This window comes from Camelus bactrianus, chromosome 10 (assembly GCF_048773025.1).
Source record: "Camelus bactrianus isolate YW-2024 breed Bactrian camel chromosome 10, ASM4877302v1, whole genome shotgun sequence".
Classification (NCBI taxonomy): domain Eukaryota; kingdom Metazoa; phylum Chordata; class Mammalia; order Artiodactyla; family Camelidae; genus Camelus; species Camelus bactrianus.
In genome coordinates this window covers 26,936,349-26,958,445 of record NC_133548.1, presented here as the reverse complement: position 1 = coordinate 26,958,445, position 22,097 = coordinate 26,936,349, and the positions used below count along the sequence as shown (strand labels likewise).

The window sequence follows — 22,097 nt, the reverse complement described above, 5'->3', positions numbered from 1 at the left end:
TTGCCTGGGCATGCCTTAGTTTGACAAGGAAGGGGGCTGGCATCATAGACACCTGGTAGACGGAAGGACCCAGGTGGTAGTCCTGTCAGAATAATGTTCTGTGGCTAACCCAAACCGCAAACAAGCTCACGAATAATTAGAAGATAATTATATAAATCAAATAACCATCTTCTGACCCGTAGTCTGGATAACTGAAGGCAGCTTTGAATGCTGAGTGCAGGCTCATTGCATCTGTAAGATGGGTATCTTTAAGTTCACCATAAGTCCTTAACACCTTAGCTAAAAAAAGGGGTTTCTTTTCTTGTATAATTAGCGAATGTCATACTTGAAAGGTCTCCTGGGTTCCACTATTATATAGAAAAGGAAAATGAGCTTCTTTGAACAGGAGTTTCCATCATGTCATTGCCATTCAAAAGCCCTGTGATTGGGGGGGGTCTGTGTCTTCCTCCCACTCCCCACCCAACCCCCCTCACTCCAAGGTGAATACAGTTCTTAGAATACATTATCAAGCTCAAAAGACTGTGGTGCTCCATACTCATTTGATTTTCCCTGACTTGACTAAATCAAAAAATGCAATTTTAGGAACACCTGTAAGCCCAGCAGAACTGCTGAGTTTAATTATTATACTGGGTTTCTTTAAAGACACTGACTTTTCTTTTTGTATTCACCTTTTTTTTTTTTCCTTTGGAGGAAATTGATTATGTCCCTGAAGCATGATTCATCCTGCCTGGGGAAACAGGCATCACGTGTGACGAAAGGATCACCTCTGCTTCACTTACCTAGAGGAGGTCCGTGTGTCATGAGTATGTCGATGCCCTCGGGGATGAGGTTCCACTTGTCCAGCAGGGACTGGCCTCTGGGGAGGTTAAAGCCCCATCCATTAAACCACGGGGTCCTTTGGGGGAGATAACGGACATGGTATGAGGTCAGCAGAACCACATTTCCGCTCTACAATGTTTCTCTCTCGCACATTCCCCCACGGTTTGCATCACTCTTTTCTCGTTTTGATGACTGGCCCTGGCAGCAGGATGCTTTTTTGTTGACTGCTTCAAAACCAATCCATTTGAAAGCAAGCGTGGAGTCCACGAATTGTTCAACTAGAACGGGGCACAGGTGCCTTTACAGTGGAGACTCTGCCAGCCGACCTCTATCAAAACCTTAACAATGCTTTGTCTTCCCCCAAATCTCAGTGCTTCCTAAAGATGCCCCGCCCCGATCCAAAGACTTTCCGCCCTTCCTGTAGTGCCTGAGAGCTTAGAGATTCCATCAGTACCCTTTCTTCCTCCTTATCACTGTGGAACTGCTTCACCAGAAGGATTCTTACTGAAATCCTTGGAGAAAAGGACAAGTGTGTGCTCTGAAGGCAAAACCCTCCGCACATGGAGATGTTCTGAACATTCCCGACTGAGAATACTGAGGAAATACGGGGGGCTCTGAAAGGTAAGAGGGGACACAGTGAACAAAAAGCCACTGTGGAATTTTCCTCCTGTCACCAAAGGGAAGATTTCTGGGCACACCCCTGCTCCCTCTGGAATCCCCTCTCCTGACAGTGAATGTGAGTACTCCATTCTCTCAGGAACTTCTGCTCCAGGAATGAGTTTCTGAGATCGATGCTCCCTGTAGAAATGAATGGGGTCTTTGTCCATCCAATGAGCATTTCTAATGGAGCTGAAAATGTCTCCACCACTATCATAACAGGAGAATGATCCATTTCTCTCTACAAACACTACAGGCTAAAATCACACCAGAATGAAACAGTGCCCACTGCTGTCCTCTCCCCAAACATCCAGATGTAACCATTATTTGTTGAAACTGACTCTCTTGTGTTCTGTAGGAAAATTCCCACTTGCTATAAGTTGGTTAAATTTCCGCCTAAGCCCAATTCTTCCCTTCATGCCCCTGCCATGCCTACTGAGAGGTAACCCTGTGCACCAGGGCACCCGGTCTGTCACAGCTAATCAAACAGGGGGCATTTACTATCTACAGCCGATCAGGGGCCAGACTAATCAGTCCCTGGAGACTCTGCCCTCAGAAACACTGACCAGCATTCATCTGGTGTGGACATGTACAGTCAAGGCCAGAGATGGAAGGATGGCGCCTGAAATCCACGTTACAGGCGAGAGCCTCAGTTCCCACTGAGGTGGTTGAGAGAGTAAGTTCCAGAGGTCAGAGACTGTGACCTCAGCTAGAAAAAGAGAAACCAGGGAAGCATCTGACTTGATTCCTAACCACTTTCTAAGTCCCTAAGTCATCCTTGGGAAACCTACTTGTAATAACCATAGCAATGTAATAATAATAATCATCATTAAAGCTATTATTTGAGTGTTTATTCAAGGTACGAGTCTAAGCACATTATTTGTATTAACACATTTAAACCTCACAACAAGCTCATGGGGCGGGTACTATTATTAACCACATTTTACAGATGAGGAAACCGAGGCACAGAGACATCAAGTAAACACAACCGATAAACTGGACATAAACCCAATCAGTTGGGTCCCCGAACCCAGACCTTAACCACCATGCAATTCCTCTTTTTAGACCTCTTACGTATTACCTGAATTAACTTACTGCTTGCCCTGAGGGAGCCCTCTTCTGTACTCTTTCAAGTTTGAGAGTCTTACTGCTTGAAGTCAAAGGAGCACTGAACTGGAATAATACATCAATTGCACGGCTCTGAAATCCAGCCATAAGACGCTGGAGCGCAAACCCATGGGTCCTGCCTGCCCAGCTCATTCCCCCTCTTTTGGAAACAATTTCTTCTGCAGTACCTTTCCCTCCCTGGGCTCTGGTAAGGCGGACTCATCCCTGCTCTAGAGGGAAGCACGTACTGCCTCTCCCGGAACAGCAAGTAGTCTAGGGAGATACACATGACTCAAGCTGGGCCAGTGAGAGTCACCCTCAGGATTTTGTTGGTGCTACCTAAAAAGAAGTTATGGTTTCCTCTCTGGGACCCTGAGTCTTGAGAGCTACGTAAGCCTGCCAGTGCCTAGGAGCTAGCTTAGCCACCATGCAGACAGCCTGTGCCTGAGAAGCAAACCATCGCAAAGAACAGAGTGCCCTGATGACCTTGTTGGGCGTGGGGAGCCAGCTGTGCCTGAAGCAAATTGTGTTTCCCTTCCAAGCATATAAGCCAGCAAAACCCTTTTCTTCTTGTTAGCTTGAGTTCGATCCTGTTTCTTGCAACTGCAAGAGTCCTAACATACACAGTTATTACATTCAGGGTAGACATGACCTATGTATCTACCGTAGGCAACAATTACCCACCCCCCAAGATGCCCAAGAGGTCCACGTCCTGTTCCCTTGAACTTATAAATATATTTCCTTACATGGCAAAGGGGGATCAAAAGGTTGCCAGTGGAGTTCAGGAGCTAATCAGTTGACCTTAAATGAGGGAGATTCTCCTGGATTACTGAGGTGGGCCCAGTGGAACCACAAGGGTCCCTTAAAGTGGGCAAGGGAGGCAGAAGAGGAGATTGGAGCCATGCCACGTAAGAGAGGCCCCACCTGCTGTTGCTGACTTTGAAGAAGAAGGAAGAGGAGCACAAGCCAAGGAGTGTGGGCAGCGGCGAGAAGCGGGAAGAGGTAAGGAGAGAAAACAAACGCACCAGAAGGGCCTCCAGAAAGGAACGCAGCCCTGCCGACACCTGGATCTCAGCCTAGAGGGACCCCCGTCAGACTTCTGACCAACAGAACGTGAGGTAATAAATATGGGTTGTTATATGCCACTAAATTGGTGGTGACCTGTTACAGCAGCAACGGAAAATGAACACAACACCTGAGCTCTCTGGGCAGGTAACAAAACAGCGGGACTGTGAATGGCCTGACCCTCGCCAGGTACCCGGCATCTGTCCATCAGCACAGCTCTCCCACAGCCGCACTGTCTTCTTGCTCAGCTAGACGCAGTGCTTCAGGTTTCTTCCAAGGAAAAGGCTGTGCTCACCCTTCACCCCAGTCCTTCAGGGATGGACCCCGCGTTGCCTGGGGGTGACGCCAGGTAGACTCCTTCCGCGCTCAAGGGGTCAGCCTTGTTCTCTCTCACCTCCGAGGACTTCCTGCCTTCAGGATCTTAAGCATTTTCATTCGAGTCTAAAATAGAGCTTTCCCAGTTTGGAATGTCCATCTCTCCCCTTTATGTTACAATAATAACCCCCGTTCCCAAGATTTGTTGTAAGAGTAAAAAGAAAAAAAAATGCCCAGTTCAGAATCCAATGAAAACTCAGTGAGCGTTCTGGCATGAGAGAGAGAAAAATAAGCAAAAACATCTGTTTTCCTAGATTTTGAAAACAAGCTTCTGGGCCTATGGTTCCCGCCTGAATGGCGAATAAAGAAGGGTTGGAAAGAGTCCCAAGCACACCCAAGTAGTTGGTACAATGAGGGGCTCTGATTTCACTGCCAGAGTCTGTCCGAGAGCAGCCAGCCTTGGAACCCCCAGGATATCCTGGGGGCTTCCAGAGTCAAACAAACAGGACTTAACTTTTTCACTCTTTCCCGTTTCCAGCCGCAGAATTTTCTCTTGGAAACCCACAGCCCTATCCCCTCTCAGGAAATGCTCAGTTTTACAAGTGCTCTGTAAAAGATTAAAACAGGCCCATGGTCTACAGATACCTTAACTTTTATTTGGTCAATGTTAAGCTTGTGACAAAATCCAGACGTTTCCAAGTTAAGGGTAAACTTTGAAAATGTTGGGCTTTTATTCTGACTTCAACCTGTATGTGTGTGAGAACGAGAGAGAGGTTAAGTTATAGGAAAATGAACATTTATCAAGTCCCTGAGATGCTCTTCGTCGGAGTTTGGTTTTACACAGACTATTACGTTTAATTCCTCGTAACAATCCTTGAGCTGGGTATTAGCCATTCTGTTTTTAGATAGAAAGCCTGAAAATCCGTGACATCAAGTAGTTTGTTCATGTTTTCGGGATTGGTAAGTAATGGAGACAAGATTTGAACCCAGATCTGCTGACTCCAAAGCCCATGTTCCTTCTTTGCACAAGGCCAAACTAAAATCTTCCAGCCCAATTTTGGTTTTGGCTCTCAACATTCATAAAGTAAACAGGACTGAACCATACAGCCTCTTAGGCTGTGCACTGTGCAACTCCAGCAGGTGCCATGGCACTGGGTGATGGAGGAGACCCTTAATGCAAATGTTAGGTGACCTCAACAATACTGGTATGGCTTTTCTGAGGTGCTTTCTGTTCCTCTAGATCCTCCACATAAGGCTTTTTCCTTAAGACAGTGACCAGGAAATGGGAAAAGCAGCCCACGAGGGGCTCCAGAATTATCCCCATATGGCATAATAAATGGGGCATAGAGAGGTGGGAGACCACCATGCTAATTCACATTCTGGCATCACTTCACTAACTCGCAGGACCCTTAGATAAGAGAAGGACCTCAGTGGGCCGGTTTCCTTACCTGAGCAATGAATGAGTGGGTGGATGCGATTACAGGAGTTCAGGAATGCTTTTAGGCTGCAGACATCTTATGCAGAAGCCCCCGATCCAAAGCAGGGACATGCCAGGGCGCTCTTGCTGGGGGATGGGGAGGAAGGGGCTGGGAACCTGCTCACTCACTCAGCCCCCTCCTCCTTTCTGACCTATGCCTCTGAGCACAGCTGGCAAAAACCTGGCACTTGATGATCTTTCCGTGGTCTAGAAATCTTCGAATTCTATCATTCTGTGCAGGACTATCAATGTTCTGAGTAAATGCTGCGAATTGCCCTCAACGAATTACTTAAACTGCCTGTAAGGGACCAAGTCCAGTGTAGGAGAAAGAACAGCACAGAGCAGAGACCATACGTGTCAGCATCAATGAATAATGCTTTATCCAGTTGAGTTTCAACTTGAAACATGAAACCCCAAGCTGTGAGCCCATCAGGGATTCACTGGAAAATGTGTGCACAGCCAACCTCCAGAGCCCCACAATGAGTTTTGTTTTGTAGCAATGGGGAAGCGAGGGGGGAAAGAGGAGGAGGAGGAGGGAGGAATCCTAGGGAACAATGTCTACGGCCTCGGCCAAGGACTTAATAATTAGCTGTGACTAACAAATGCCACATGGGAACCAACTTGTAAGAAAATGTCCCACAAAGCACCCTATTGCCAGTCGGGCCAATCGGAGCCCACGGCCGCCCCTCCCAGACAGGAATTAGAAAGTCCTGGAAAGGAGGGGGGCACTTCAGCTGCCTGAAGCCAATGGACCGAAGACTCAGATGGAAGGAAGCTGCGGGTGCTTTCAAGGCACCCTCCCCCTTGCTCTCAGAATTAGAGGCACTTGGCCTCTCTGGGCTGAGAGTCCAGGGCAGGTAAAAAGGGAGTTCACCTGGGCAGAACCCGTTCCGAACAACGTCAATACAAAACAGGTCTGCTGTATGGAAGCACGACGAGATGAAACCGCTGCAGAGGTCATCTGTGTTTGCCATACACAATGCTGCGGTGTGGGCGGAAGGGAGCTGCCGGAACATAAATCCCAGGTTTGGACAGGTGAATGGCTGTTCACTCCCCCTCCGACTTCGGTGGGGGCAGGGTGCACCCCAGGAAAGCAGGATTTGACCCTGAGAAGTTTTGACTTATTCAGCTCAGGTGGGGTCCTCAGGTTCAGTGCCCTGGTGTCAGTCAGTGCCAACAAATTCCCCTTGGGCCATGGGTCGTGGGAGGCTGCATCACAAAGACTTGGGATTCTTTGAATACAGTCTTCTAGGTGCCTCCTGCAGAGATGAGGGCTTGGAAGCCCTAGGTGGGCTCTGCTGGGATTCTGCATGAAAGCGGTGAAGGGAAAAGGTGCAAGCTCACGGAACACCCAGATTTCATTCAGAGCTGTGCCACCTGAAACTATGAGAACCTGGGGTTTTGTACAAGTTAGCCATTCTTGTTTTGGAGACAGTGGGTATGAATATGGATTATGGAGTCAAACAGACACATGTTCAAGCCCCAGGCCTGCTCCTTACTGGCTTCTCTAAGTCCCTGTCTCCTCATCTTTCAAAAAGAAACAGAATATCTGCCTATGTGGATAAAATGAGACACGGAGATACTTTATGTAAAATCTTTGGCAGAGTACAGCCACAGAGTAGTAATGTGCAGCTTTTAATTTATAGATGATAAAAACTGGCAGTGTGTGTGTGTGTGTGTACATATACACATGTGTACACACACACACACACACACACACACACACACACACAATTGCTCATGTTATTTTTTTTCCTCTCTAGAATTTCCCAAGCCACGGCTCATCAAATCATAGACCCTGCTGCTCCAGACTTTGGAAAAGTCCCCAGTGCACAGGCAAGCATTACTAGATGGCTAGATAGAGCCTGGTTTCCTCTGGCTGATTACTTATTAAAAGGCACTTCCTCAGCTCCCTTTTGAGTGGAAGTTTTTCAGAAAGGCTCTCCCTCCCTCCCTCGCCCGCTGGCCGGCTCAGTCTTGCATAGACAATCCCATGGAATGTGAGCGCACAGGGCAAAACGGTTAGTCAAGGCTGCTTAGCTGGCAAGTACAGGTGGCTAGATTTTGACAGGATTTTAAATTGGGGAAGTTCAAGGAAGGGGATTGCTTTGGGTCCTCGGAATATTTATAACAGGGGGCTCAGAAAGTTCACTGGGGGAATCGACACGCTTCTAATTAAAGCCATCACCGCCGCCTGGCACCTCTGTGAAGCAAAACTCAGAAACCGGGAGCCCGTTTTCACATCCCCTTTCTTTTCTAAATGGTGGTGCTTCAGGGCTGCTACCTCCTCGGGGCCGGGCATTCCCAGCCGCCATCGGCCCCTCTTCGGCTGCACATCACACCAGGTCCGAGGGAAGCTAATTTAACCACCGCTGGTTAAAATCACACCGCACTTCACAGCGCCTTTCACATGCCATGAAGCTGTCATGATAATTCTTGATCTCTGGCTCACCTGACAGCTCAGCCCTCCCTCGACTGCAAAGCTTCCCGTCAGTTAGAAATAGCAGTTTCCCTGGCACCAGATGTGTCATCCTGACTATCCAGATGAAAGGCAGACACCTGCCCCACTCCCCTCCCTGGCCTCCTTTGCTCTTTGTAGCTCTAGAGTTTGTTTAAGAAGCCAGCCTTCTCCCTCCCCAAGTCCCTCCACTTGGCAGCCTGGAAGTTACTCTTCCATGCAATTAGGACGATGTCTCGCATTAGCCCATGGAAGAACTTCACCTCTTGTGCAGCAAAGAGACGCACACGGCAACTGACATGACCAGGAGAGGGGCGGAAAGCTGAACTTCAGGGCCAGGCTGACACCCCGGGCAGCTGCCTGGGAAGCCCACCTCGCCCAAACCACGGGCTCAGCTGCCTCCAAGGGGCAGAGCCGGCTTCGCTCGTACCAGCTGTCTAGCCCCGTCATGTCACTGGGACTCTGTAGCTTGGTCTTTCCTTACGAGGTTCTTGGGATGAAAAGAGATATTGTTCTGACAAAGGGCAGGCCTGGGTGAATAACGTGGTCTGCTGCCATAGACAGGACAGGAACAGATCACACTCGAGTAGTCACCTGAGGCCCGTGAGCTACAAACAGGTGCTTTGTAAACCAAGGCAGCACACACCAGGGTCTTCACAAACACGTCAACGGTGTGCCCTTTTTATAACTAATAAGGAGCAAGCGTCAGAATCAAGCCTCCGTTACCCATTTTCCTCTGTCCTGCTGGAAAGGAGATGTGTAAGCATTGTTTGCTTTAGGAACCAAGAAAAAATAAAAATCACTGTGACCTGTTTTTGAACTTGGTGTGCCCTGAATTATTAAAAATAATCTTACAGCATCTGCCTGGCCCTCCCAAGCAAACCTGTCTTTAATCTTATAAACAAGTTCACAGCAGGAAGAGGAAGATTTTTCAATCCATTTCCCTCCCATAGGGCTGTGAGGGAATCCATTCCCGTCCACCATATAAAGAGCCTGACAAGGGAGAGGAAAGACCGTGGCAGGACTTCTGCCTTGGCGGGCAGGTGAAGTGGACTTGGCGTTATGCGGTGGTGCTTGCAGACGTGGCCAAGGAGATCAGAGGACCATGTATCAGGGCGCCCTGACCAGAGGACAGGCCTTGAACGGAGCAGCCCCCAGTGGAACTTGCCCTGACTGATCTCTAAGCCCCAGCAGGAGAGATTCCTCAAAGAGGGACATCACAGCCAAGACTGAAAGAAAAAGGGAGGCTCGATGGACAGAGAGAATTAAAAAACAAAAGCAGTATTCATCTTTTCCTCCAGTAATTTTTATTGTGGTAAAATGTGTGTAACATAAAATTTAATATTCTAACCACTTTTAAGTGTATAATTTGGTGGCATTCAGTACATTCAGTGTTGCACAACCATCACTGCTGTCCATCTCTCGAACTTTTCCATCAGCTGGGATAGAAGCTCTGTCCTCATTAACAACAGCTCCCCATCTCTCCCTCCCCCAGCCCATCTCCATGAATCTGACTCCTCCAGGTGCCCCACCTTCCCACATCTGTCTTTTTGGGTTTGGCTTATTTTGCTTAGCATAGTATGTTCAAGGTTCATCCATGCTGCAGCACTGTCAGAAATTCATTCCTTCTTATTGCTGAAAAATATTCCATTGTATATGTATCCAGCATGCACTTTGTTCACCTAAGGTTTCTGAAAGTCTAGGATGTGCCAGGCACTAAGCCTGGCCATAAGGAGTCGTGGATGGTAAGTCTGAGTCCCTTTCTTCAGGAAGTGCATAAGTCCTGAGTTGGAAGCCCGGAGGATGGGATCGGTATGGTCCTTCTGGGGCATTTAATCATTCAACAGACATGACCTAGATGCCTATTATGAGCCAGGTTCTGGCAAGGCAGTTGCTGGGAATACGAAATTGAATACAGTTTCCAGGATAAATCCACAGCTCGCCATATTATAGGTAGAAAAGTACCCCTGGACAGAAGTCTTTAAATAGTGGCCTTTATTTCTAAGTAACTTAATTTCCAAGGAGCTTGGGGACCATCAGAATGATCTGAGAATTAACCCAGCAATTCCAAGGGCAGACTGGCCAGGTAGTGACCTGGGGTACAGCTGGCAGGACTTCGGCGGGAGGTGCGGGTTCTCCTTCCACCTCCTCCTGCACACTCCTTAAGAAGGCTCTGCAGCTAACCCCAGGACCACAGAACCACATCCCACTAGACAATGAGCCTGCGAGGGGCGTGTGTGTCACATGCCTGGCTGGCTCCAAAGCACAAGATGAACAGGACAGGGAGGAGGCGGAAAGATTGCCAGGTACTCAGCAAACTTGGCGGAGAACACCTGCCACCCACCCCTACTCCCCCACCCTGCCCCTTCCTACCTGTAGACATGTCACAGAAACCTAACCAGAAGAGAATTTTTCTAACTTAGCTTTCCCAGAGGAGTAAGAAATAGAGGCAAGGTGGGGCTCAGGGTTAGCTGGATTTTGTCTTGTTACACAGTGAACCCTTAAGAATGGATGCTAACAGGCAGGGATGGACTGATGAGATATCTGCCCCACAAGAAAGGATAATACAATATTTTATTATGTTGAGTTGAGTTCAGAGTGTACCTGTGTGGCTGTGTGTCATTACACATTTATTTTGCTAATACTGGTTTCTTTTTATGCAATTTCATATTTGAGGGCACCAGGGGCATATATTCAGGGTGCACTGCACTGGTAAGAAAGACAACCTGGAAAAAGTAGACCCAAAGAGAGTAAGTGATAAGTGGACCATGGAATACTAGGCAGCCATTCATTAAACGTAACAAGGAGGATTTGATGTTCCATGACTTTGGTCTGATTCACCACCATGTTCCAAGCACCTGGTGCAGAGCAGATGCTTACGAATTTGTCATTGAACTGAACTAAGAATGAGAGTCCATGAAGAGTTTGTGACTTTATGAGAAAATGTGCATTCCTTGATGGCCTGTGGAAAAGCCAAGTATTAATGTGCCAGCTCAGCATGAACCCAAGTATGTAAGACATGCTTAGAAAAAAGAAGCAGACCAAGATGCTGAATGGTTATCGGGGGTGGGAGGAGAATAGGGGTGATTTTTTTTCCCTCTCCTTCTATTTGTCTATTATTTTCTACTTTTTCTATACTGACCATGTATCATCTGGAAAAAATGTATCCAGCGTAAAAATCTCTATACAGCCAAATGAAAGTTGAGTGTGGCTGGAGAGATTTGCAGTTTCTTCTACTGCATGAAGACATTGGTGGATCTGGGGGATGAGCTCAGGAAGCTGACGTAGGGCTTGCCTTCTTTCTTTCCCCTCCCCACTGCCATTTGTGGGGACAGAAAGGAGTCTTGAGCAGCAGAGTCTTTTCTTCATCCAAATAATTCAGTACATATTTACTGAGCACCTGCTACGTGCTAGGCATCAGTCTGCTGGTGGTAATTCATCTTCCATTTCACTGACGAATTGCAGTTTAACTGTAGACAACATTATATAACTGCATAGCACTTTACTTGTTACAAATCATTCTCACATTCATTAGCTCACAATAACCCCAAGTGGTGGGCAAGGTATTAATTATATAGAAAACAGTGTAAATAGGAATTTTAGTATTTTCCCCAGGCCACCTAGAGCTGAGGTGGCGTGGACATCATTCTGTAGTCCAATGATTTCATATGCAGGGTGAAAAGTTAAACAGGTCTGGGTTCAAATTCTGACTGCTTTCCACTCAGCAATGTGACCTTGGACAAGTTCAGCTGTCCGATCTCAGTTTTCTCATCTACAAGGTGGAGATAACAGGACCAATCACACAGGTTTGTTGTGAGGACTGGACGTGATCATATATGTGATGCATTTAGCAGTGAGTTTGCCCTATAGTGGGGATTTGATGTTAGCTTCTGTGGTCATCATTCCTATGAACGTCAATGTTATTATCACCAACCCTTTGGGTTTTGTCCCCTAATTTATCTTCTTCATACCCCCATAGAGTCTAACCTTCTTTCACCATCTCTCAGATTTAGAATGTAGATACCAAAGAACTGAGTGGATCTCTCTCAAAGCAATGAGCCTCTGGATACAGGGGGACCAGTTTCGGATAATGAACAGGAAGGCACTGACTGGACCCTAGAAGACATGGGTGCTGGTCTTGGTTCTTCCACCTTATTTCCTACATAATTTTGAGCAAGTTACCTCCTTGATCTCTTGCTTCCTTAACCGTGGAAGGGGGTTAACAACTCCTATGAAACTTGCGAGCTTGTCAAACAAATGACTGTGTAAACGAGTTGCAACTACACACAAAGTGCCTTTTGATGAAGCGTCTTCTAATTCCCATGTCGCTGGCTGTCCGTGTTGCCTGTTTGTGCCATTTGAAAAGCTCAGAGGAGCCAGAATAAGTGACAAGTAGGTCAGATGTAAGTTAAAGTGCTGGCCTCCATTTATCTACCATTTTGGCTCTAAACGACCAGTTTCAGTCCAGACCGATTTAGTAAAGTGAGAAAATGGTGGCTGTAAACTGTCAGCACACACAGTCAGAGGAATGAGTGAGAACCTTAAGCTGCCCCTTCAATTCAGAGGTTAAGGCGAGCAGACAGACCCCAGTGCCTCCTGCCCCTGTGCCAGCTGACCATATATTATTAATTGGGCTCAGCAAACAATAACAGAGCACCTTCCACTGCAAGGCTCTGGCACGGCCTCCGGGGATCTAAATACAATGCAAGACCATCCCAACCTGCCATCTGGTTGGGATAACGAGATGGTCACAGGCAAACCTGTTCCCCCTGAGCTCTGCCCATTAAAATTCTACTGAGCCCTGACGGTTCAGCTCATATTTTCCCTAAGAGGCTTTCCCTGATCCCCTTGGCACTTTGTTTAACCGTCATTTGTGGGACTTCTCAGACTCTGAATTATTCCCGGCTTGTGTGTGTACATGTGTGTGTTAACTTATTTCCTACCTTATTCCAACAAGCACATGAGTCAAAGCTGTGCTATGAACACGTCTACACTCCCCGACGGATTGTGAGCCATGTCCTATTTATACTGGGGTCCCCGAGATCTAGCACAGCACGGGACACAAGAGATGTCAAGATGATAGTCATAATAATGAGAAAAGCAAGAAGAGTTTAGAATAAAATGCCCAAGGGAGTGACCCAGATAAGATGGTGTGATCGGAAGTTAGAATATGGGCAAAACAGGTGAAGGTTTGGGTTTTGAAAAAACAAAGGCCACCTGAAAATACTGGCTGATATAGCTCACAGACCTGTGCTGCCAAATACAGCGGCCACTATGGGGCTTCTGAGCACCGGAGAGGCGCTAGTCTGAACTGAGATGCACCGTGAGTGTGAAATACACGCTGGATTTTGGACACTTCACCCAAACAAAGAAGGGAGAAATATCATAATTTTTATACTGGTTACATGGTTCAGTGATAACATTTTAGATATACTGAACTAAACAAAATACATTATCAAGATGAATTTTACCTTTTTTTCTTTTTCTAATGAAGCTACCTACCAGAAAATTCAAAACTACATATATGGTTCATGTTATATTTGTATTGGACACTGTGATCATAGGCCCCGAAAATGTCTGTACTATGATTCAGTAATCCCTATTTAGGGATTGTATCCTAATGAAACAATCTGAAAGCAAGTCTAAATGCTAGGTACGAAGTTGTTCACTACAGTGTTATTTATAAGAGCAAATGGTGGCTGTAAACTGTGTATCCAAAACTCGGTATAAAAATAAGAGTGATTAAGAAAAAGAGACAGTTGTGTATGCAAATGGAAATGCTTAACAGGTGAGATGACCATCTGAAGGAGGTGAACAATAACCAGGAAAATGTGAAGGAAAACAGGAAAGCTATTCTTGGTTCTTGAGTGATACGGATTTTTCCATGGGTTCCCAAACTTTCTAGGATTTTTACCATAAAAAAAGCGAAGAGCATCTCTGGTGAGCCTCTCGTCCTGAACAGGTATGGAGTCAGACCTGTGTCTGAACCAGCACTGACACCTCCCGCTACACCTCTCTGAGTCTTTGTTTGCCCATCTATAAAATGGAAATAATTACAGTATCTACCTCATCGATACATGGCTGAGAAAATTAAATAAAACAATCCATGTGAAGTTCTTTGCAGGGTGCTTTGTATACCATAAGCAGTGAATAAATGCTGACTCTATGACTATTACTGTAAAGATTAGAGGAACAGCATGACACAGCTGGCCAGGATGGCCGAGTAGAGGGGTAGAAAGTGCGTGCTCTTAACGCTCCGTTCTGGTTGTACTGGGTCACTTATTTTCAGCTTCAAGAGTCTTTTATAGCCATTGAATTTACTCAGCCAAGGTTTCTCTTTCATTTATTTTTTTCAATGCCTTGAAGGGTGATGGGATTATAAATGTCCTATATAATGTGATAGTGAAATAATTTAACCAGAGAATTACTTAGTTTCTGCTGTCTCTTATTCAGCAGCATAACTCTTAAAAAAGCCAAACTGTACTCTCATTTCAAATTTCTCTTTTCTCCCCTAGCATGTTATTCATGCAGTTTCAGTCTACTTAGAATATGAAGCACAATTTAGCAATCTCCAAGTGACCTCCCATTAGTCAAAAACAAAACCAGGTCAATCTTTTGTTGTTTCTTGCAGAGTTGCTGATGAATTCAAGAAACCTAGAAACATTTCGTTTTTCTGATACTCAGTCCTGCTCTTTCTCTAGTAAGAGACTAAGCAAGTTTGTATGAAAACAGACTCTTTGTTTTATAAATAGAACATTGTTCAAGGTTTTCTAGAGGTGTCTGCTAAAAATAAAGAGGGTTACCGTTTACTTTTTAATAGCTTTCAAAACAAAACAAAACAAAACACAAAAGCCTGAGCTTAACTGAATGTGCTCTATTTCTATTTTGAAAGGTATCTTTATGTGAGCCAGGCCTGATCTTGAAATGAAATTCCTCCCCCAGAAATTAGATTTCCCGTGTTTATACAGGGTGTGCTTGTGTAATGACACCATAGTGGTTTGTGTTTTCAGACACCATAGTGTTTTGTTTTGTTTTAAACACCTGCCCCAGAATGAATACAACTGAATGTTATACTTCCACCCCGTAACGTGCTCACACAGTTCCTCCTTGAAAATTGCTCACTTTGAGGAATACGATAACCATTTTGATGTGTAAGTTCTAGGTTATTTGCTCACAGATTGACAGCATTACTTTGAAGCTGAACCCAAAGGTCCCCAAATTGTGAACAGACTGTGTTCCAAACTGTTTCTAGGTTGCCCACTTGGAACTTAAGTGTCCTGTGGAAACAATGCCATTGTTTCCAGGCAAGAACCCAGGAGTCAAGCTAAATCATAGGATGACTAACATACAACGACAAAGATAATGCCAAGAGCTCCATCAATGCTTGCTTAGAACAATGTGAACTTGGAAAAAGGCCTGCTTTTCAGCTCTGGACGCTAGGGACCCATTTCTCCTTGCCCTGGTGGGGTGGGGGCTCCCCAGTCTCCAGTTCGGTGTTGGCTCTGGGTCCAGGGGCAGAGACTATGAGTCAGATAGAAGTGAATTGATGTTTCCTGGTGGAACTTTCTAGGGCAGTATTTCCCACATCATGTCCAATAGTGATCTGACCTGCTGAGATTGTTCTGGATAACAAAGGGTTCTATTGTTAAGTAAGTCTGAGAAATGCTCCGGCATCTCCCCTCTGCTTTGGGGCTGTAGAGTGAACACTACCCCAGTAAAGCTCTGAGAACCAAGCAGAAGAGAAATATGTGTAACTTCATGTAACTGAACATGTTCCAAACAAAGCAGGCCCCTATGAATCCTGTCCCACCTTTTTCTATGATGCCTATTAGTAACAGCCAACATTTATTTAAAGCTTATGGTGTGGCAAATACTGTTCAAAGCACTTCACATACGTGAAATCATTTAGTGCTCACACATCCATCCCTCTGAGGTAGAGACTAAGGTTAACCCTATTTTAGGGATGTGGAAACTGAGGCAAAGAGAGGTGACAGATTTCCAAAGTCACACACACATGTTTAATGACCATGCTAAACAAACCCTAGAAACCAATCTCCTTGAGAATCCTTTTAGGAAGCCCTGTCCAAGGAGCAGGCCCGGGCTGCTTCAGGTGGCCTGTCACCCCTCTCCTTTCTTACATTAGTCCCTCACTCTCAGGTCCCAGCTCATGAGTCTATAAAAGCTGGATTTGGACATTTTCTAAAATGAGAAAGACAGAGAAAGACAAAGTCAAACAACGGGTCCTTATTCAGAAAAGAGATCCACGCTTCAGAGAAAATCAGATTTACTTTATCCTGGTGTATCAGTTTCTTGCTGCTGCTATAACAAATCACTGCAAACTTGGAACTACACACATTTATTATCTTTTGGTTCTGGAAGTCAGGAGTCCAAAATCATTCTCATTTAACTAAAAATCAAGCTATTGGCAGGGACGGTTTTTTCTGGAAGCTTCAGCAGGGAATCTATTTCTTTGCCTTTCCCAGCTTCTAGAAGCCACCCCTATTCTTTGGTTCCTGGCCCTGTATCACTCTGACCTCTGCTTCTGCAGTCCCATTTCTCACTCTGACCTTCTTGCCTCTCTTGTAAGGACCCTTGGGATGACACTGAGCCCACCGAGATAATCCAGGATAATCTCATGGTCCTTAATATAATCACACCCACAAACTCCATTTTGCTTTTGCAAGGTGACATTCACAAGTTTCGGGGATTACGATGTGGACGTCTTTGGGAGGCCATCGGTCTGCCTACCACGCTGGCACTGACTACACTCTTGGGGAGCTGAAGAGGAAAACAGGGACCTGGACTTGGCAGGGAGTGGGAGGGAGGAGACAGAGGTTCCTTTGGGGCTCGGCAGTGCCGCTCCAGGGGAAGGGGGATGAGGCAAGGCCATGGGGCTCCTCCCTTCCTGACCTGTCTCCTTTGCCATCACCAGCTCAGCTACGACGGCCCCTGAACAGCAGAGGAGAGATCAAAAAGGCAGGCGGAGCTGTACTTCTCAAACAGGTGCCTGTTTATCCTCAGGCGGTATGGTTCTATGCTGGGAACACTGGAATCCATAGATCATGCTGACTTATCACTCTGGAGCAATAGTTTTCCTTAAAGATGTTGAGGTTTTTAAAACTGAAACCACTTTGTTCATAATATGGCAAGCACAGACATATTTCTGGTGTTGCTTAAAAACAACACTTTTTACATCTTCCTGGTTGTCAGAGTGTATGAGATAACACAATCTACCTCCAACGGTACTAGTGATGTTTACATAAATGAATACCTACGAAGAGCTTGGATCAGTGCCTGGCTCATAGAAAGCTCTCAGTCTGTGTCACAATTCCGTCTGGTTGTCATCACTCCCCAAACAATCACATAGTCACCTGCCAGGTGCTTTCAATGCATTACCTCCTTGTAACCTCACAACAACCCCGTGGGACATGACTGTTATTTTTTCTGTTTTACAGACGACCAAACGAGGCGAGGTCTACAGTGTTTCAATCACTGAGAGGGTCACACATCTGATTGGCAGAGTCAGGATCCTGGCTCTGCCTCCAGAGCCCAGTTTCGGCATTTCCTTTTCTCCTTCAGATCTGCTGCTCAGGCTCCTCTGGGGCCCGTGGAGCGTGTCACAACCATGGGCTAAATCAGAGTCAGCAGAGCTTCTGAGTGAGTCCTAAAGGGTTCTTGTTTTTAGGCTTTCTGAGTTATTAATTCTGCAAAGAACACATTCCTGTGTAATTCCTCATCGGTGCCAGTGTTTTAAAGAACGAGGGACCACAATTGGTATCGTCCACTCTTCCCGGGTCACCTGTCCTCTCTGATGACACACCATCTCCTGTGGTCCCAGCTCTAGCTGGCCAGATACCTTCTTCTCAAAGCCTTTTAACGAACAGTATCAAAAGTGGCATTATCTGACTTTTTCAATAACTGGAAATTTCCAAGCATCAGAATTTTGCTGGCTCTCCCTAAAATGAGCCAGCAGTGGCAGTGACAGTCAATCGCAGTGGCTCTACATTTGGAAGAATACCCAATATACACAACTTTGTGCTGCTTTTGAGGATTCTGGCTAAGCATACCACAGGGAGAAAGAGGGGAAAATGTATTTCTCCAAACCTTCACGAGGGTGGAGAAGAGGAAGTTTTTGGGCCCTGGAGCAGGGATGCTCGGCTGGCCCCCAGAGCCTGCCCGTCCACCGTTCCCCTGTCTTCCCTGGACTGGAGTCTCTCTCAGTTTTGTGAACTAGACGTAGCTGGGGGTTTGAATTTCCAACAACTGTCAAATTCCCCATGTTAATCCACGTGGGATCCATCTATAGGTGGCAGAGCAGGGCTTTGGTCTCAAATCAGCCTGTTTGTAAACCTCACATTTTCCTCCTGACGAGATACAGGGCAGAGGAGCTCAGGAAAGCATGTCCAGCACTTAGACACTCCAGGCGGGAAGCAAGAGACCTGGGCTTTAAACCTGGCTCTGAACTGAAAACAGTCGTGGCACCTGAAATAAGCTGCTAAGCCCCTTTACCCGGCCGTTCCTTCATCTGCCTGTGGGCGGGTAGAGGGCTGAGGTTCAGCTGATTTCTTCCCCCCTCCGCACTCACTGACTACATTATCCGCCAACCTGAGATAACAGAGCTTCGCACATCAATTACTTCTTTTTCTTTAGTGTCTGCCTCACTCTGGAAGCTGTCTGCTCTAGGAGGGGAGGCATTTTAGTCTCTGCTCTATCTCCAACAGTGCCCCTTATTAGATACTTGAGAATTATTTATGGAATGCAAGAGTCTGGAGAGGGAGAGCCTTTTTTTGGGTTTTTGTTTTGTTTTTAAGAAAAAACAAATGCACTGGTTTTCAAACATTAGAGTGCATCAGAATCCCCTGAAAGGCTCATTTCAAAGTTCAGGAGGTTTGGGGTGGGGCCTGAAAATGGGCATTTTCCAACAAGGTCCCTGCTGGGGCTGCTGGGGATGTGGGTAGAGCTGGCTTCCGGGGCAAACTTCCTTTGCTCAAATCCTGGCTGTTAGCTTCCTTCACCTCTGTACATGTCAGCTTCCTCACTTGTGAAAAATGCAGACACCAACACAACCTACCTCACAGGTTCCTGTGTGTAGAACACTTCCAGCAGGGCCTGATGGCTCACAAACCCCGTGTTTGCCGTTTTGACGGGGAGATTTTTCTCTCCTGCTTTGATGTTGTAGTCTGTGTTTACTTTGGTTCATCCAACAACGAAATGAGTCTGTGTAATTTGGAAACCCTGGCTCTCACCCCAATAGTCATCCTGGACACTTCGGGGGATCAGCTTTATCCCATTAAGAGCTACATGGACTTGGGCCTAGGCTGAGTAATGGAAAGAGATTTCTTACTTAGTAAGTCAAGAGACCTTTCGACTTTTAAAGTGAGCACCTATATTTCCCGAGCCAGGCAACATCTAGGCTCCAGCGATGGATAAGGAGGTCACCTTCTGCCTAGAGAGTTTGGCCATGCATGATGGTCAGCTCTGGATGGTCAAGGCCACGATGGCTGTCACCTCTCCGAGGCTAGCTGTGGGAGGTGCAGAGAGCTTCTTCTATTTAAGCTGAAGGAAATCAGCAGTGAAACAAATTAAAACAACAATCAGTTTTAAGTGGCCTCTATCAGGAAATTAACTTTAATGGATATTGTCATCACCAGGCCTACCTCAGCGCTGCCAAGCTCACCACGTTGGCATGCAATAAAAAACTCAGCCCAAACACTACCCACCCACAACTCAGAATAGATCTTCTCTCCACTACCTTATGCCGGCTTTAATATGTTCTTTTCCCTGTTCATTCAAGCTCTTCTATGATTCTATTAAACTGGTTACACACCTTTGCAAATGACCACAATACCTTACCTGAGAAGCTCAAATGGGGACTGAGAGAAGGATTCACCTTTTTCTGTCTCTTTCTCTTTAAGTGAGAGTTGCAAAATTCTCTTTTCTCCATCACATTCCAACCCTAACATGGTGAGGGTGCTTAGAAGGGACTGTTTCTAAGTCCTCTCTTTGCAGGAGGATAAGAACCTGCTTTGTGAACTAGGCATGGCCACGTGACCTGAGGCTCTTCCGATTAACACTCACTTGAGTTCTAGATGGAGCTCAGCCTCCAGCCTTTCTCTACCCAGCTGGCCCTTCCCTCTTCATTCAAAATGCCTCTGGATTCTGCACAGAAATTTAGGCCTGGGGTTCAGCTGTCACCTTTACTTGCTCCTTTAGGATCAAGAGAGAAAGAGAAGAACGAGGGAGGCAATATGAGGGAATCTGACCCCTGGGAGAATCTTTGACTTGCTAACAAAATGGGCCTCCGGGGTCAAGGAGCCAGAATGTGACAGAGCTGCCAGGCCTTGGCCACCCTGTCTATTGGACAGCAGTGTGTGATGGGTGAGAATGTGGACTCTGAGCCGTGCAGCTGGGTTTAAATCTGTCCCACCACTCGTTAGCTGGGTGAACTCTGGCAAACCTCCTCGTGCCTCAGTTTCTTCGTCTGTAAAATCATAATAGTAGTTTTTCTACCTATTATTAGGGCTTATCAGGAAGCTTAGTTCAAATACTTAAAACAGAATGGTGCCAGACACACGTTAAGTGTTAAGGGTTTGTTAAATGAACAAAGCGTATGAGACCTACTGAATGTCAGGGATGGCCACGGAATGGTTCCTGTTTTTAAGGGGTTCCTGGTCTGGCTGAGGAGACAGACTTGAGAAGAAGTGAATGGTACCAGGGTGTGTGGAGCGATGAACTCTAGCTGGAGGATGAGCAGAGCAGCTGCCATTCATGAAGCCCCCATTGGTGCTTTTTCTACATTTGTCCTTGTTTTAATCCTTGCAAGAGTTCTGCAAGGTAGGCCTTTTAGTCTCAAGTCACCTGCAACGAGCAAGGCTAAGAAAGTTTAAGTCACGGACCTAAGAGTCACAGCCACGTGGCTGACTGGGGTTAGGATGCACAGCTGCCTGACTTCAAAGTCCACGCTCCTTCTCCTGACCAGATAAAGGGGTGAGACGCTAGGAAACCATGTGCCATGTGTCCTGCATCCAGGAAGAAACAGGTGGGGCCAGAGGACGGGAGACTAGGTTGTTTTTTCTTTTAATCTCAGCTCATTGATAACTTTGTGACCTTGGAGAAATGACCCTTTCCCCTGTGCTTTATCTTCTGCAGGTGTAAGGCTGCTCACCTGTGTCCCACCCACACTGCCAGGGAGAGTAACTGTGAGATCAGTGGAGATACCGGGGGAGCATGCAGGATGTGAGAGAAAAGTAGGGTGCTCCGGCTCTAAGCCTCAGAGCACAACAGCCTTGACAGAATGATCTGCCGCCCTCTCTTTCTGGAGCTGTTACCACGCAGTCCTGTCTCCAGGAAGCTTCTCAAGGGCAGAGGCAGCATCTCCCCCTTTTCTTGTAATCCTGTAGCATTTTAACTGCTGTTAAGACCCAGAGAAGGAACACACTAACCAGCTGTTAAGGAACAGAACTCCGGCAAGGGACAAAGATTTCAGTAGAAAATGACAAAACGTGTCCAAGGAATCAGAGGAGGATACTGGGGTTTGGTAGAACAAGTCAAGCAGGACTAAAACAAACAAACTGGGAAAGGGATATTGTCTGCTTTTGAAATATCTGAGATTCCGATAAACTCAGGTTAGGCCGTTGTACTTCCAGATTCAGAGAAGAACAAACTCTCTAAACCTCTAAAGATTTTGCCAATCACTAATTATGTGGCAATTATTCTATTCTGGGCTTTTGCTAATGAGATCTGGGAAGTGTCTTAATTACCCGAAATTATGAAAATAATTTCAAACTTGACTCTAGGGCTAGTTTTACTCCACTTAGGAAGAAAAATATAAATGAATGTACACGGGGTTATTTTTTATTAAGAAATAGTCTGAATTCGCTGGAACTCTGGGTTCCTATTGTAAACCCAAGTCAACAGCATCCTGACACTTTAATGTTAGAAGTTTCAGGCACGTTTGCAGTGTCACTATTATGTTCAATAAACGGCTGGTGGATTTTTGGTAATTTCCAGAAAACAGCGTTCTCTTTCAGCTGTGGTGCCTTAGAAATCCCAGTGACCACTGCAGGAGAAGAGGTGAGTAATAAAAGCTGGGAGGGTGGGTAAGGGGGGCACGCCGGGACGTAGTATAAAAGTGGGAGTGGAAAGGACAAGAGGAAACCATAAGCTTGTTATATAATACGCGCCTTTCCTCGTGAACTG

General features: G+C 46.2%; 1 protein-coding gene across 6 annotated transcripts in view; it reads right to left on the bottom strand.

Annotated features, from left to right (window-relative positions):
- The window catches only part of MPPED2 (metallophosphoesterase domain containing 2), a 162,594-nt gene that overhangs the window by 6,545 nt on the left and 133,952 nt on the right, over nucleotides 1-22,097 (bottom strand). For all 6 annotated transcript variants that reach the window (XM_074372217.1, XM_074372214.1, XM_074372216.1 and 3 more), the window contains one exon: nucleotides 780-895. In XM_074372217.1, the coding sequence (XP_074228318.1) occupies nucleotides 780-895 (116 nt within the window). The remainder of the gene's footprint in view (nucleotides 1-779; nucleotides 896-22,097) is intronic.